The 17306-nt window shown below is 45.9% G+C and overlaps 1 protein-coding gene across 2 annotated transcripts; it reads right to left on the bottom strand.

The window, feature by feature from the left end:
* Positions 1 to 1238: 1238 nt before the first annotated feature.
* ccdc120b (coiled-coil domain containing 120b) lies at positions 1239 to 16274 on the bottom strand. Of its 2 annotated transcripts, none has more exons than XM_080000121.1 (10): positions 15968 to 16274; positions 10281 to 10434; positions 10095 to 10195; positions 9038 to 9168; positions 8380 to 8472; positions 8176 to 8296; positions 7983 to 8042; positions 5394 to 5550; positions 2560 to 3591; positions 1239 to 2057 (listed from the first exon to the last, which is right to left on the bottom strand). In XM_080000121.1, exons 3-10 carry the CDS (start codon positions 10141 to 10143, stop codon positions 1961 to 1963), a joined length of 1740 nt encoding a protein of 579 aa, XP_079856247.1. In that variant the 5' UTR covers positions 10144 to 10195; positions 10281 to 10434; positions 15968 to 16274; the 3' UTR covers positions 1239 to 1960. The 2 variants fall into 2 exon arrangements, with proteins under 2 accessions (XP_079856247.1, XP_079856248.1); XM_080000122.1 differs by having other exon boundaries at positions 5394 to 5547.
* Positions 16275 to 17306: the final 1032 nt, after the last annotated feature.

Here is a 17306-nt window from a genome sequence, read left to right as displayed (position 1 = left end):
GGTCCGATTTCTCAACTCATGCGACAAGTTTCGGTAGAAACGAGGAAACGGAACGAACGCGAAGTAAATAAGCCACGGATTTCAAAAGAATGACGTTGTTAACGATAACGTAGGATGTCACCATATTCACCATCAATAAATCTCTCTTTATAGAAGTGAATTGTGTTTTTTGTTTTTTTGGGGGGGGGGGGTGTTGGTCGCACTTTACAAACACTATATAAAGAGAGAGCTTTAAACTCTCATTCATGGAACATGGTTAATGTCCAGCTCATCTTGAATCAAAACTACTCGCACTCCCATTTTCCCCGACATATTTTGACACGAAACTCAGACGCAGTTCATCCGACAGTCCAATTTGGTTAGGCATTTGACGTGAAGCCGGCTTTACCGCCCACCAATTCTTCAGAGAATGACACCGTTCGGATCGTTCGAAGACTGAAGGCACCGCGATAATACGCCACTTTAGATATTTTAATGCTTGGACTTTGATTTGCTGCCAACATCTCTTGAAACGGTAACAGTGAGTGGCCTCGAGCGACTTCAACAGAGAGCCGGAGGTTTGAATTCGGGTTTAAAAGACAGTGCACTGTTACATCTTCAAGCTGGGGGGAAAAAAAAAAAAAGAGAAAACAAAAATTAAAAAAACAAACATTTTTTCTCATTACTAATGTGTGTGGCAGTGTTACTACTTCACCCGTTATAGTTTATAAAGTTTTTAAAGCTATGCATTCTCAAGTTATTTTTCAAACCCCTGCCACTAGTAGAGGATACGTTCATATTTTCAGATTTGTTATCTGTTGAAGAGGCCACAGTCTCAAAAACCTGAGTCGACTTAGTTCACTGATAACCACCTTCCCGGTCCAGGTCGAGTTTGACTGCGGTTGCCAGATTGGTAAAGAAACCCTGAATGAATTAAGCTCCCCTGGTAGTATACCCCCTGTGGTCCGAGTGGTCAGTCCTGTCGGCACAGAGGCGGCGAGATGTACAAACCAAACCAAGAGTCGAAGCCAACAAAGGGGGGTGCGACAAATAATGACATCATTCCAAAACATCCTAATTTGCTGACATCGCGACCTACATTCGCTTTTTGATTGAAGACTAAGCTTAGAAAAGGCTTAATGCGAGCATAACAGATTATTAGAAAGCACTTTAATGTTTTTAACAAAAGGTTGGTGTCCCCCCCCCCCCCCCCCCCCACCCACCCCCCGGTTGATTAAAAACACATAGGCACTCCTGTCCTGTCCACTGCTTGAATAAACTACAGTGCATGGGCCCCTTCTTTTATCAAACGTGGAAAAGATGAATGAACTCATGGCGGATTAGGACTGAAACATGTACTTGCTGTCCATATAAGTTGTGTTTACGGTACAAACGCACATTCACTGGCATGTCTATATACTTTTCAAAGGACGTGAGTTCATAATATCACAAGACTAATGAGCAATAAATAACCTCTTTAATTTAACGGTTTATATTTATATTTCGTATGATACAAAATAGTCATTTAGAGATTTATATATTCTGTAAAAAAGTATACCTTGGTTAATTTGACAGAAACAGTGAGGACCTCGCCGCTTTTCGGGGACCGGGAGTACGATGCAGCACTATATATGAAGCACGACACGACTGGGTTTGTTAGAAAGATAAAGTGAGCTCGGGTGCAGAACCGTGTTGGATCTCTTGACTCGGGGTCTACGGGGGGTCAGGTTGGGGGTGGGGGTGGGGTGTTCGCCAAGGCTCTTGAGGCTTTACAGCTACATTTCGATGTTCTGGTGCGGTCTTTTCAACGCTGAGGTTTGCAAATGAGGTTTGCTTCGCTTTTGAGGTCACGTTTCAGATAGAATCAGTGTGTTGGCGTGTCAATATGAGTGTGTGTTACGCAAGCGACTATGTGTGTGTGTGTGTGTGTGTGTGTGTGTGTGTGTGTGTGTATGTTTGGGTTCGTGCGCGTTCCGCTGCTTCAGACGAGGGTGCCCGGGTCCGCGCTGGCCTCCTTTGGTGTCGCCTCTTGCATCTGTGGGTGTGGAGGTTCCTGATAGAGGGACAACTCCATCGTCCTGTTGCGACGACAAACCAGGTTAATACAGCGCTCCGCAAACAGCGGCAGTGCCATGGAGGGGGAAACCAAATTAGCTCTGTGTCTCCACGCTCATAAACACTCTGTCTTCAGGGCCTTGGCCAAATTAGCTTTAGCTGCAAATCCCGTAAGCGTTGCATCTCTTCCAAATTTAATGTGTAACAATATTTATCTTAGTCACCTCATTTAAATAAGGAAAAAATGAAGGGAAATAATACACATTTTGACAAATATATCACATTACAAGATGAAGGGTCAAGATTCCCCCTCTAGCTTCTTTTTCTTAAATTTTCATCACAGGCCAAAGCTCAAATTCTTTGAGCATTACATTGATGTTTTGAGAATATTTTGTGGATGACTATCTATGATTTCATAAGATATTAACATACAACAAATATGTTCGAAACAATCAGTAGATGTGGATATCATGACCAAGCACATGGAGGTGGATTATAACAGCTACAAACAGAAGAACTCCTCACCTTCCGTGTAGTGGGTGACCGTGGAAGCTGGCGGACTGGGGGATCTGAGACCTCTGGAGCCCCAGTGGCTCGCCTTGGCCAGACTGGCTTTGCTGCGCCAGCGGGTGGGGATGCGAGAGTCGAGAGATTCCTGCTTCGTGGCCCTTTGGGGCGGCAGTAGGATAGCCCAGGGCGTTCCTCAGGTACCAGTCCCTCAGTCCCTCCAGCGCCAGGGCTTTGTGCAGGCTGCGCGTTGAGTCTTCCGGCGTGGGAAGGGAGAACTGCGGGGGCCTTCGGTTGAAGGCAGGACCAGACAGATCTGTCTGGTAGGGGTGCAAGTTGGGAATAGAAGAAGTGGAGGCACCCGTAGCGGGATGGGGGGCCTCGTAAGGGGACACGAGGATGCCGTCCTGCTGGTGCTGCTGCAAGGGAATGAAGGGCCCGCAGGATTTGGTTCTGGTGACTTTGACCCGGCGTGTCTCGGCCTGCAACCCCCTGATCACCATCGGGCTGTAGGGGGGCGCCGCACTAGGGAGGTGCACCTGAGAATGGGAGAAGCCGTTGACGTGGGGCGGCACTGCCGCCGAGGAGGAGCGAGGGGAGGAGGCGTCCTGCCAGATCCTGCCGGTGGACTGGTACAGGTGGTGCTGCACCTGTATTCTCTGCTGCTTCCCCCAGATGTAATCCATCAGCAGTTCATTGTAACCGCCCCCCCTGCCACCCATGGACAGGCGCAGTTTGGCCTGCTCTACCGAGCCCTCCGCCTGCCTCTCAGGGCTGCCCAGGTGAATGTGCCGCAGCTTGCCGTCAGTCAAGGTCTCAGAACTCTTGTAGGGCCCTCCTCTGGAATGCATGCCGTTTCTAGCAGGGGGATCCTCTGGGAGGCTGGACCGGTCCAGCAGGGCCTCAGAGCTGTTGCTGCGCCGGGCGCGGGAGCTGTAGGGGCAGCTGCGGCGGTCCGAGGAGGAGCCCTCCTGGTTCAGAGGGATCACTTGTGGCACGTCGAGGCTGCCGGACCACTGCTTCAGAGCGTTACCACCGGCTGCGTCAGATCTGATGAGGAGACGGAGAACACATTGAGCCATTTCTGAGCACAGGAAGCAGGACAGCGGTAATTGCTCCTACAATATATTTAACAGCCTCAACAATAGCTTTAATTCAAACTGCACAGAAGAAAATCTATTTGAGAGTACATGGTCATCTCCCTAAGAAAGACATGAGTCACAGTACTCGCCGGTAGATAATGACAATAATCTGTGCTATCATGCACAATATCTGCCTCTATCCCAGCAAACACAGATGTTCCCTTAACATTAGCATAACCCTGTGAATGAGAATATACACCCATTGAGTTGGCTTCAAACCCATTATTTAACACAAAGAATAAGAAGGAATCAACAATCTGATAACTACAAAATCAAAGATACTGCTTCACTGTGTTGTGGGCATGTGAAGGACCTTCTAGTTTGTGTTCTCTACAAAAGAAGAAATTTAATTCTCCAATTCATAGTGTCAAAGAGACATTTGCATTCAAAAGATACGATTTTGAGAAGCCGTAAAATTCCTTAACTGGCACCCAAATTCAAGTTCACCAAAGTCACTGAACGAGACTGCTATGTAAAATGAAAACTGTGAGAAATGTTCTCCTAAGAAAGGAAACTTTCCTGAATTGAGGTGTTTTCTTAAATCTTAAAACAGAACCTTGAAAGATCGGTTCCCAGAATGTTATGAGAACCAAAGGCAGACGTTCCCATAACACTCCAGGGACAAATAAATTGTTATCTGGAGTGGACCCACTCAGCCTCCCAGTTAGGGCTGAAACAGTTAACCGACTTCAAATCGACATTGTAATTTAATGGGCTGGGATTTTAAAAAGAATAAAAATAAATAAAAATAATGTTACACAATCTTCCTAAAGGCAAGATAGGCCACCGCCTAGTGCACCATCCCGAGAGGGGGGACGCAACTGTCTTACTCGCCGACGGTACCGAAGATGCACGTCAGCGATGCGCGCGCCAGTGATGGGGAGCCCACGATCTGCGCGCCAGAACAGTGTTTTTATTTTACATCTCCTTATGGAACAAAACAAGTGGAATGAAAACTGTGTGTAATAGGGACACTTTTTAAGCGAACCTCCATGCTGCCCCCCGGTGAGACCCGGTGCTCTGGCCGCGGTGTCCTGTTTTTTTAAATGAGCATAACGCTGTCCCCGAGCACACCAATTATTAATTTTTTTTTTCTAAAAATAACTTTCTGCTGAATCACTGCATAATTTTCGAATGTTAATTTTCAGAATTCAAACTATTAAAAGGCTTGCAGTTAAATAAATCAGTCAGTGTTCTACTGTGATTGAAGGCTTTTCTTTTTATAATTTAGTAGTTAAAAAAAATGTTATTCATATCAATTCATACATCAATATTCATTTCATCATAACATGTAGGCCCGTCCTACAGGAAAGAGCAGTTTATATGTTGTTGTATCCAATGTTGTGTTGGTCATACTATAGAATGATTTATGCTTGTGTTTAGTGAATAATACAGAGGATAAAGAACTGGAAAAAAATAAAAATAAAAATAAAAGAACTTGATTCAAAATTCAATTATTTTCCCAAATCGTTCAGCCCTACTCTCAGTGTTCACAGCGGGTGGGTTCCATTGCTGTAGATGTTACGTGTTACCTGATATGGACACAAATGAGCGCCGTTCTGGCCAACATGGGAGTCGCTGGAACGCTCTGGCCTACGACGTTGGGCACACTCCTCGGCAAAGAGTGACTTGGGCTGTGTCCCCCCAGCTTGGGACTGGGATGGAGGGGGTTTTATCGCATGTTTATCGTTTACACCAGAGAGTTAGTACCTGACGGAACTTGTGACGGAGTTGCGGCGGGTCCTCATCTCGTAGTAGATCTCGACTGGAGACAGCTTTCTGCTGATCCGGTGGTCGGGGCTGCCCACGGTGAGTCGCGGCTGAGAGAGGGAACGCTGGTCGGCCACCACGCTGGGAGAAGACTCTTCTTGGAGCAGGAAAAGGAAAAACACCATAAACTTCTGATGCAGGCATAGTGGGGAAAAAAATGAAAGTCTCATTCGCTGCCTTATTTTCTTACATCCCCGACAGTAAAAAAAAAACAAAAAAAAACGATGAAACCGTCTGCCTCAGAAGTTGTTTCCATGGCGATAAAAGCTTGACAATTGATTTGTTTGGGGTAGTCTTCGTAATGTAAATCCAGAGGAAAAGAAAATATAACATGGCATGTGATTCCAATTCTATAATGGTTATAGTACATTGGAGGACCAGGGCAGAAGTTTGATGAATTGGACCACGTTCCTATGAGGGTCTATAACCACGAGCCTCTTATGTGGAAGTTTTAATAAGGAAGCATCTGTAGCGACAGCAACAAACACAATAATCATCCCCTTTTTCCATGGCCATTTAAAATAAAAAGTAAAAGACCATAAAAAGACACACACACACACACACACACACACACACACACACACACACACACACACACACACACACACACACACACACACACACACACACACACACACACACACACACACACACACACACACACACACACAAAGATGCTACAAATTCTTTAACAGCCAGACCTCATCTAACGTTCAGATCACAGAAACAGGTGGTAGTCCCATTGTGTTTTTCCTCATGGAAGTGAGACCTAGTGTGTGAACAATCTGATTTCCACTGTAGGGGAGCATGCATCTGGCTTTCAGTGAGGTGAACGCCGTAGCTCCGGGCTGAATGGTAAACCGGCTGGCATTGGTGGAATTTGGGCGTAAAGTCCTCAGAAGAAGAGAATAAAATGTGTTCAGAGATGAGCACGGTCAGAGCCCGTGACTTGCAGTGGTTTGGTTGTGATGGCACTTTGGCTCAATATTGGGGAACATTGTTGCTCGCCACACATTTGAATGATGCAAATGGTGGAATCGGACAAGGAAGTGTGTTGTGCAGAAGGAGGAGCTATGAAGGAATGATCTCATCTGATATTTACATATCCAGGCCCTGCTCCGTGCTGTACCTCATCCAGCGAGGGGGGATAAATGTTTTGAATTACAGCAGAGAGTTTAGATCCATATGCCCCTTGACATATGGATTTTCCCCCCGTAAATTGTGTATACTGTATAGAACTGTACAGAGCTATGATAAATGGCACTGGAAGTAACTAACAACAAGGAAGGTGTTGCTGTTTAATTGGAAAAAAAAAAAAAAAAAAAAAAAAAAATGCTGTTGTCTGTGGTGTTTAGACCGTGGTTCTAATAGACAGTTTAATGGTGCTGTTATCTCGAGGTCTGTGTCTATCCAAGTCTGGATCTAACAACGCTCCTAGGATTAGATGGTGCAAATTATGATCTGGAGATTTCGCCATAAAATGCGATTCTGTGGACGGCCTTGGATTCGGGCTTCGATTATTTGTGTTCTAAACAGCTTACCAGACATCACACTACCACATTTTGCTTGCATTTCCACACCTGTCCCCACGCCTGGAATTAAACTTCTGTTCAATCCACACCAACAAGCAAATAAAAAGGATAACTGACCTGCCAAAGAAACTGTAACACATCCACACTCACTTTGGGAGGCTCGCTGAAATAGTCTCCAGTAGTGAATCAAAAAAATATGAAATTATGAAAGAAGCTTTTCTGTCAACATCAGCCCAAATCTCTTAGTCAGTCAGTCAATGCGACGATTACATAGGTTCTAGAGCCAGTAGACATACTGTATACTACAGTATATTCCTTTGTCAATGAATTTCGTCTGGGTGTAGGTCTCAGGTTGCTCGGGAGTCGAGAAAGGTCTTCACAACATTAGTGAAGTTGATACAGAGCCGAGCCGAGTGGACCTCCTCCGTCGCTCCGAGCTGCTCTGGCTTCACAGGCAGTGTTGGCAGGATAAACAGAAATGGACACCCCCGTCCACTTTGTTCAGTTGTTTCTCTCTGTGTTGTTGAACAATCCTGGAAGCCAGGCAGATGCACTACGCTGGCCGGAGGCGACTCCCCCTGCTCGCACATGGGCTGGTGTTCTGTGGAATCTGTCCACTTTAGTGGGGCCTCGGGAGCCTGGAGCCTCTGGCACCCCCAATGTTCTAAGACTCTTTCTTCTGGATCTTGCTTCAAAGTCCTCAAATCTGTTCTGCAGAGACTTGGAGAGAGCAGCCAGACTCACCTCTGGCTGCAGAGCAGTAAAGTTTGTCTTAAGATGTTGGATGAGGTTGCGTCCCTTCTTGGTCGAGGGCTGAGGTCAGATTTCGCCCGACATATTTCAAATTGAAAGTGATTTGAGAACAAAATGGCATGCCAATGCATGTCAAAATCCATTGTCCCATTCAATGGAATTTAAATCTTCAGCAATCAGACAGTCTACCGTTTCATATTGTGGGGCATGTCTTTGTGGCTATTCATGCAATGCGTGGACTCACCATTGTCATGGGATGTTGAATCTGACATGGAGCTCGTACTTTCTGACATCACTGTGTCCTCTGGAGAAAAGAACAAACACAAGACTCATGCAGTTCACAGTAAATCAAAGGGCAGCATGTTTTTTTGTTTTTTTTTAACTGGAATAATGGTCTTAAAACATTTATTTCTTCAGAGTTTAATGCACACACTTACCTGTGTGGCAGCCCCGATGGACTGTCCTCTTGCTATTCGGGACATTTCGCTCAGACTCTCCGTGTCTGTACAGAGCACCGGTGAAGAGGGCTTTTATCTGCTTCCGCTGACCCGACTCATCCTGACGGGAGCGGTATGTCATTTCAAAACCTTAAAGCCGCCATGTAAAACTGTGTTTATTAAAAAATAAAAAAGTGCACATACCTCGGCCCCGGCATGGCCCGCTCGGCGCTGCACCAGTGGCACTTTCTCCCCCGAGTCCAGAGGAAAAGCCTGCGGCAGCTTCCCAGTCAACTCCTGCACGGAGACAAATGATAATAATAATTATTATCAGCTTACTAAAGCTTCATCCATCTGTCGGCGAAATACCCAATTTGTACCCAACCCTGCGGTAGAAACGGGTTAACGCGCAGCGGTGTTGATTTGAAACGTCATCCAAAGGAACGTCAACAAATGGTATATTTACTGTAGCTTCAAAGATCAAGAGCCTGAGATGGAAGCTTGGCCACGTCACAGCCAAATGCTGTGTGAAACAGCTGCCGCCGAAAAGCCGAGACAGCTGCGGCTTTGTTGGGGAACGCCGGCAACCAAGCAGCGCGTTGTGTACAAACGGAATCGGTTCGCAGTGAGGAAGCGGCATTGCTTTTCAACGAATCCCAAGATTTTTTTAATTCCTCTCGCAGGAAGCGGTTCAGATACAGGTTGTTTTTTGGGGTTTTTTTTTTTTCAAATGTTTCTTTTCTCTCTCTCGTATAAATAAACACAAATCTCAAAACAGTGTCAGTAAAAAAAATACAAAAAAACAGTTGGTGATGTGGGGTTACGGCCTGTACTGCGAGTGCATAAGTGGAGGGACACTGACCGCCTCCTGCAGACAGACTTGTTTCAGCTCGCCGATGCGACTGCTGAGCAGAGCCTCCAGCACCTGCTTCCTCTCCTGCAGAGCCGCCGCACGCTCCGCCTGCAGCTTGCTCTCCTGGCTGCCCTGAAGATCTGCAAGGAGCCACGTATCAATAAAAAAAAAAAAACATGTCTAATAAATTGTGACACATGACAGGCCAAGTCTGATCATTTTCCAAGTAATTACTGGATTGATATAATTTATTACATGTTGTTACTGTAAGTACATCCTAATCATTCAGGTCTACTCCTCCATAGTTATCCATGCCTGTGTTATTGTACACATACTTATTCAGCTGTACAGAAATATCCCATCTATATTTACACCTACAGCTACACGAGCAAGCACATTCACCATCATGGTCATTATAAACTACATTTAGGATATTTTACCATTTTTTTTCATATTTGTTTCTCTTCTTCCTGTTTGTAGACTGTAAATATTTGTGTGTACAGCAACGCACCAATCTGTTCCATGACAAATTCCTTGTATATGGCGTTGACTTCAGATGTACCAACAGATTATATATAAACACACACACACACACACACACACACACACACACACACACACACACACACACACACACACACACACACACACACACACACACACACACACACACACACACACACACACACACACACACACTAATGGTGTTGAGCTAGTAGTAGAATAGTTGTATAATGATACCTTCTGTTTCTTTATTTAACAGTACGGTGTGCGCTCACAGTCTCTCAGTGTTCTGATAAGAACCTCTGTCAGCTGTGGCCACACGGTACGTGTACAACAGCCCACTGTTCATGAAGTGGTTTTATGAGCATCTCCCACAGGAGAACACATTTGTTCTCTGCTCGGTTTAACTACCAGATCACACATGTTCGCTGCCTGGCCATTACAGGCTTGCCCAGGCAAAAAAACCACAACAAACAAACCCAACAACAACTGTCTTTTCCCAAGGGCTTCGGTGATCTCCATTAATTTCCATTAAGCGTCTAGTAGAAAAGTCGATACCGACCTGGAACTCCCAACCCCATGGATGTGATCAGGTGCCCTTTGACCTCCATGCGATGTTATTCCAGGGACGTTACAACTCGACACTTCCAGCCCGCCTTTCACCTGATGAAGTAGATATATTGGGGTTGAAAAGTGCAGCGGTGTTGTGGAAACACGGCGACGGCGGAGCGGTGCTTTTAACCCTTACCGTGCGCTACCAGCCATGTGCCCTGCTGAGGTTTAAACTCATTTGCGGCCGGTCAGCTGCGTGAGATGCACGGGCGTCTTCCAGCGCCGAGGATGATGCCAAATACCATGTGGGGGAGACAGCGGACCTCCTACCAAATGTCTATGGCTGAATCCTATAACGGAGGAAAAGAACAACGGGACCAAATGAGAATTAAAAACCCAATGAAATGTAATTCTGAGAAGCTAGGAGATTTAATCAAGTGTGTTTCAAGGATAACATTGATCACACAAAGCAGACGACACCAGCTAGAGCTTAAATATTCAACATTCAACATTCTTTGCCTGAAACCGCAATGGATATGCCTCAAATCAAGAAAAAGAGAGCGAGGAAAAATTGGTTTCATAGTAATAATAAAAATAATGTGTATTTATTTTTAGTATTATACACTTTCTATCATCTGCTTAAGTCAGCTCCTGAATATCAATCCAATTAATTAATCACAGCTCAGGTTTATCACTTTTTCATACCTACCTAGGTGTAGCGGAAGTGTTATGAACTCTAAAATTAGCATTCACTTTCAATTATAAATATCATCTCTACAATTCATTTGCGTGAATTGTTAAGATGTGAAGTTAAGAGAGAGAGGCAACATGAATAATGCATTCGAGAGAAACTGAAACCCTCAGTGAGTCACGTCTGAATTGCTCAAAGGCACGGGAACAAAAGTGAGAACGACTGGCAACTGAGGCATCTAATTCTGCACTGAGACGTTTGGGAACAGAAGTTTATCTTCCACCCTGATTCCTATCGGAGCTGGGCCGGGTGAGAGCGCTGTGCGCCAATGATATGTACAGCACCAGCTGTCGACTTGCATTCCTCCGGGATTGGGCCTAAGGAGAATTCCTTTGACAAAATTCAACCTTTTTTTTTAAATATTGAGAAGGCAGGTTTGTTATTTTGACCCGGGACCCCATTGAATTGACCGTCAACCCAAGCCAAATAAAGACAGAGAACAAAGGTTCCACTCTGTAATTGTCAAAATGTCTTTGAATCTTCTGTATCAGGTACTTTCTTCCACACCAATAAGTGATCATATCAAACAAACACCCGATTGAATATCGACTCCCAAAAGGAATAGTAATGTTTCCCGCCACAACATCTTACCCTCAACCCAAGGCACACTGCCGGGAATAAGCATCCTGGTTTATCCTGGATATCTAGAAATAACACTCGATCAAAACACTGATTCCAGATGGATGGTCTTTAGGGCCGAATCTTAATTAATATTAGAAAGTTTGCTGTTGGCAAGCAGAATATTTTTCAAAGTAAAATCACTCCCATCCTTAGGTTGGCGAAAATTAATACTGAGAAACTGGGGCGTTTATCTAAAAAGGTTCAATATGCAAAGAACGCACATTGAGGCTCTACTTACAGAGCTCTACTCTACACGTGGAAGTGTACGTGAAATACATTGCATTGGCTCTGGTCTTGGAACGCCAGAGCGGCGAGTGCTGGTGTTTGCTCCTGAGCGTGGAAACTCCCAGCACGTGTGACCTCTCGATGGAAGACAAGGAGAAGGCTTCCAAACAGCCAACCACCAGAATGACAATTCAATTCAGGCTGGACAGACAAAACACCGTCACATGGATCATGTTATAAGTCCAAGTGAATGGCTGCACCTCGCTGATTTAACTTAATCCAATATGCTGCATCCCCACAATGTTTTTCTCAACAGTATAAATAGGCGTTATGAAAATCAGCAGGCCCTGGCCGCTGAGAGTTCTGGGAAGTCACATTTGTTTGTGTCCATGACGGGGTGAGGGACAGCTGAAAGTTAGAGCCAAAAGGCTGCCATGTCACCTGGGAATGTTTTTTTTTTTTTTGTGTTGCTGGGAGCAATAACAACCCCATTTGCTTGGCAAAGCAGCGCTACATTTTTCACCCCCTTGCTTGACACCAGTGAGAGTAAGTGGAAGTGTCGGAAACAATGCATTGTGGGACAGGTCCTCTCTTGTCAGCTCTCGCTCGTTCGTACAAATAGCACACCTGAGAAAATCACCAGCCCCACTGGCTGTGTGTAATCGCTCAGACATCTGGTGTGCAGATGTGGCCAGAGATACAGGTGAGGCCACAAAGACCTGCACCGCATTCCCGAGAGAAGCTCCAGAGCAGCGAGGGAGACGTGACGGAGAGGAATCAGATTAGCCAAGACAGGAAAGGCAGCATCAAAGGGACGATCGGGATAATAAAAGGAGTTGTGAAGGCTACACGATGAAACACGTGTTGACATTGCACGTATAGGGGGAATGGGGGCCGGGCCGGGCCTAGATGGCGGATATAGATAGCGGCGTTGGGGGCCATGTTGATTAAAACATGAGCCGCGCAGCGAGAGCCCGTGCATCTCGCATCACACGAATGCAAATCAGCAAGTGGTTTAATATTCATGTCTGCCAGGCTGAACACCCAAGGCTGGAAGGTAGGTCCTCCTTTGCCATGTCCTCAGAAGGAACTGCAGTGCTCCCAATTCTGCTGGAAGAATAGGGCTCTATCACACTGCAACATTTATAGCAAAGGCAAACTGCCGAGAGCGAAGATTCCTTATCCCGTTTTCAAAGGAAGATATTCTCTCTCTCTCTCTCCCTCCCTCCCTCCCTCCCTCCCTCCCTCTCCCTCCCTCTCTCCCTCTCTCCCTCTCCCCATACGTTTCTTTCAACAGGGCGGAAGAAAGAGTGAATCGACTGCGCTGTATGAAGCAGCTGACACGTAAAGGAGCAGCTGTGGCCCCGAGAGAGGACAGGTGAGGCTCCAGCTCCACTGATAACTGTTGGTGTGGACACAGCTGCTACTGTTATGAAGACACACATGGTAAAGCAACCAGTGCCACGACCACTCACTTAGGCACTACGTCGGAGATGTAGGATGGTTCCACACAGCCATCTCAAATGGCGATGATATTTCACACCACCACATGCTTGCTTCTCGGCAGACCTTTGGCAGTGGGCAAAGCTCGTATTGCTATGAAACTGCCAACGGATTTCCAAGAAGTGTCCTGGCTTTGCCGTGCTTGTTGTCACTGAAATACACTGCCATCATGAGGACCTGACCTTTCCCTGGGCAATCTCCCTGTCATTCAGCATTAAAACGCCAAAGACTGTTCCACCTATGAATGGCAGTGAAGGCAAGAACCACAACCAGAAACTTTCAAATGTCTTTAAAGCCAAAAAGAAGACAAAGGTGAGGCCCAATAAAGGTCTCTGTATGAGGAGAAATGAGACAGGGTCAGGAAGTGAATAATATAGCGCAGAGGATTTACCACAGTCGTTCTTGCTCAACAATCTCCGCTGGCCCACCAACAGTAAAGAACTGAAGAAGGGCTTATCTGAGGTCGGGCGACCCCAGGCCGACTCCACCCGCCTCCAACAACGCGAATATGAGCTCTCCTCAATCTCTCTCCGGATCCATGAAATACTGATTTGCAACATGCTTATCTACGCGGAGCGAGGCAGCTTAGCTCAGACTGACTATTCGTGTGGCCAGAGTTTCCCTTCCGAATTTCCAACCAGTGCCTGCCCTTGGTGTTCACCTATGCCTGTCTGACATTACAAGCGTTGGTGAAACAAAGCAATCTGGGTGATTGCTATCCACCTGGATTCTGCTAAGCCGAACAGGGGGTGGGGTAATAAAGAATGGAATGTGGCTCCAAAGGGATTATTCCCATACTGGTTCCCTTTGCTTCACAACACCTGGGGGGATTTCTAGATTTATTCTGGAGATTTTTCCATGTCCCAGTTCTCACACGGTGGTTGTAATCCACTGACGATTTTGGAGAGGGTTCAACCCCCACAAAATGGGCGGCCACAGAAACATATGCATACAGGGCATGAAAAATAACTCACTTGCGCGGCCTGAGGCTACTTATTTTGACAGCGGGCAAGCGAGAAAAATCTGTGTGTGTACGACTTTTTCTGTCCATCCATGTCATTTCTGCACCGGCACAAGAAAACAAGATGGCAAGCCGATCTGATCCATGCTCGGCCAAGTTATAAATGTTCTGGTATAAAGCACCCTGGATGACACCAGCTGTAGATTGACGTTTGTTAAATGCCCAGGAGAGAGGCTCGCTCATAGGTTTTAGTTCGATGGACATGGGCACTAGGCAAAACCCCGGGGGAACCTGCAAGTGTCTGTCAGATAGGCTAATTCTTATTTTCCACAGTACAGAGCTTAACGCTTTAGTCATGTCAGTCCAGCTCTAAAGGGCATAATAAAAGGCACAATGTCACCTTGACCAAACAGAACACCATTGTGCATGTATCCATCTGGGCCAAGATCCAATTCCATGGTTTTAGGATTGAAATGCAACGCTCAGAGTACCATGAAAACCAGCGGGAATCACTGCGCAGCCTATACTTTATGAAGACCCAACAGGGGACAGAGGGAAGGGGGAGGACAAAACACTGTCAACACACAACTGACCAAAACCAAACTGGACAAGAGAGCTGGACTTGCTGTTCCGCGCCTCCTCTGGAATAAACGCTGATAAAGATGTTCTCCCGTGAATCCTCCATCCCCTCAAACAAAAGGGGGGAGCCAAACAGAAAGAGTGGCCGGCGCCGTCAAATAAAAAAAATAACGCATGGCAACAAAGTGGAAAATCCTCCTTGTGAAAACAGAGAGGTGTTTCCCAGACAGACTAAAGCTGCATTGGCAGCGAACCAGCCCCGAGGCACGGTCCAGGAGAAACATTGGGTGAAGTCCCTTAGATCCTGGCAGCTCTGAATACCCTTGTTCTAGAATGTGTCCATGGGAAGAGAAGTTACAGCAGGGAATGGCTCTGTGGGAATAGCTTAAGAAATAAAAAAAATATATAATAATAATAATAACAACACACCCACAATTATTAGGTAGAGAATTAAGATAACTAATAATTAAGATTATTAAAATAAAATTGCAGGAAAAAGATATAAGTAAATAATATTGTCTAAAAATGTACACTATATATATATATATATATATATATATATATATATATATATATATATATTAGTGCTGACATTGCCCGATTTGTTTCACAAGCAGCAGCATGAAGGTGTAACACAATTTTTTATGTATAATATATAATCTGCCTTAATCTCCGGTTTTTCATGAATGCCACACACATGCAATACATTGTCCGTCATACCAATTATACTGTAATATGGCCTGGCAGAGAAGGGAAAAACGTGCATCCTTTAGCAGCTTGAATCCTAGCCTGGCATTTAAACAGTGGGCGCAAAGCATGCGCGCCCACATTAAAAAAAAAACCCGACTCTCCAGTTCCGCAACAGGAGCATCTGCATAGATACTGCGGACGCCATCAACACGGGCTGACAACCAAACACCCAACTCATTGTTTACGTTGAGAATTGAGCCGCGCCACGTCGCAGGTGCTCCATAGGTCGCCACGCAAAACGCAAGCGTATTCTAAATGAAGACAATTCGAGGAAAAGGGTGAAAATTGCACGAGCGAGCAATTGCCATAAAAAAAAAAACCCCGTCTTGCACGCTGTATACGTGGGCCAAGCCAATTCTCCCCGTCGGAACACATGGTGCGATCGAGGCCGTTCAATTGAACAGCCACGGCCGTGCTCACACACCGTGCGTGAGAAGGACATCTTGGAACATACCCCCCCCCCCCTCCTCCTCCTCCTCCTCCCTCCTCTTACCACTGAGCGTGATCGCTGCCCACGGGGGTCTCCATGGTGTGCGTGGAGGAATATCGCCGCAGGACGCTGCCGGGAGACCCTTGTTGTCATCCAGACGCAACGCACCACCGCGCGGAGCTACGAGAGCGGACGCGTCATCCCCGGTGGGCACCGGCGCTCACTCGTCATTGCCGCTGCGGCGTCGCGCGCGCGTCTGCGCCGACGTCCCGCGCGCACCAGCGGCCGAGCCTTCACGAGGAGAACGCCCCCCGCGCGCCCCCCGCTCCAAGCGCCAACAGCTGGCATCTTCTTTTATATATATATATAAAAAAATAACAACAATATCGGTGAGTAACATCCACGCAGGAGTCACACCAGTGTCGATACTATACTACAGTGAAAAAAAAAAAAAAAAAATATATATATATATATATATATATATTTAAAATAAAAACAACGGACTAGCTGGTGTCGCGCGGGGACGGCCCGCCCACGGCACAAGCTACACCCAACGAATGTAAGGTCACTTAAGTATTAGTCCCATTTTCTAGCAGTTGACCCATTTCAAATCATTTAACGCCGCGCTTCATGCTGTTGAAGAAGAAAAAAAAAATAAAACGGATGTACTTTTGGCCGAATGTCGGGTACCGGATGAAAACGTGACCGCGAATTTACAATTGAAGTGCGTGTCCCGTGGAATGAAAGTAACCATTGTTACTCCTAATCCACGGTACATGTAACTGACATTAAGGTCTCGCAAGTTCAATGGATTTCGGGGCCTAATGGAGAGGAGCGTGAAGCCTACGTCACACGGCTGGAGCAAGACGCCATATTTGGACGTCACTCCCGGCCTGTTTGAGTTAAAAGATGCTTGGAAGTCGTGCCAGGTGAAAGAACTGCCGCTGAAAATCTTGCGACGATCTTGTGTGAAACCTCGACCCTTCTTTCTCGCCCTCCCTTCCTCCGTTTCTGCACTTTTCGTATATATTAGCTAATTCTCTATGCAACTGAATGGAAGCCATCCTCAAGTATGGCGACTGGCGTCCATAGCAACCATCCAACTTCACCTTCTCCATTTGGAAAACAGAATTTAGGACCCGCAAACACCATGTTTTATAAAGACTCCAACTCAGGGGGGAAAAAACCCTCATGTTTATGAAGCTGAATCAAAATAATCACAACAAAACCCATCTCACAGTTTGTTATTTCTGTAAAACTCATCCAAGCAACTTAATGCACATAATCCATGTTGAACTGAAAACAGTGTCTCCAAGACACCATCCCATTAGCCAGCATAATCTATTACAGAGCAAGTTAACTGCACTAATAACTAGAACGGTGCAGATCAGAGACCAGACAT

The sequence above is a fragment of the Zeus faber genome (assembly GCF_960531495.2).
Source record: "Zeus faber genome assembly, chromosome: 5".
In the NCBI taxonomy this organism is placed as follows: Eukaryota; Metazoa; Chordata; class Actinopteri; order Zeiformes; family Zeidae; genus Zeus; species Zeus faber.
This window is presented reverse-complemented; position numbering and strand designations above follow the sequence as displayed.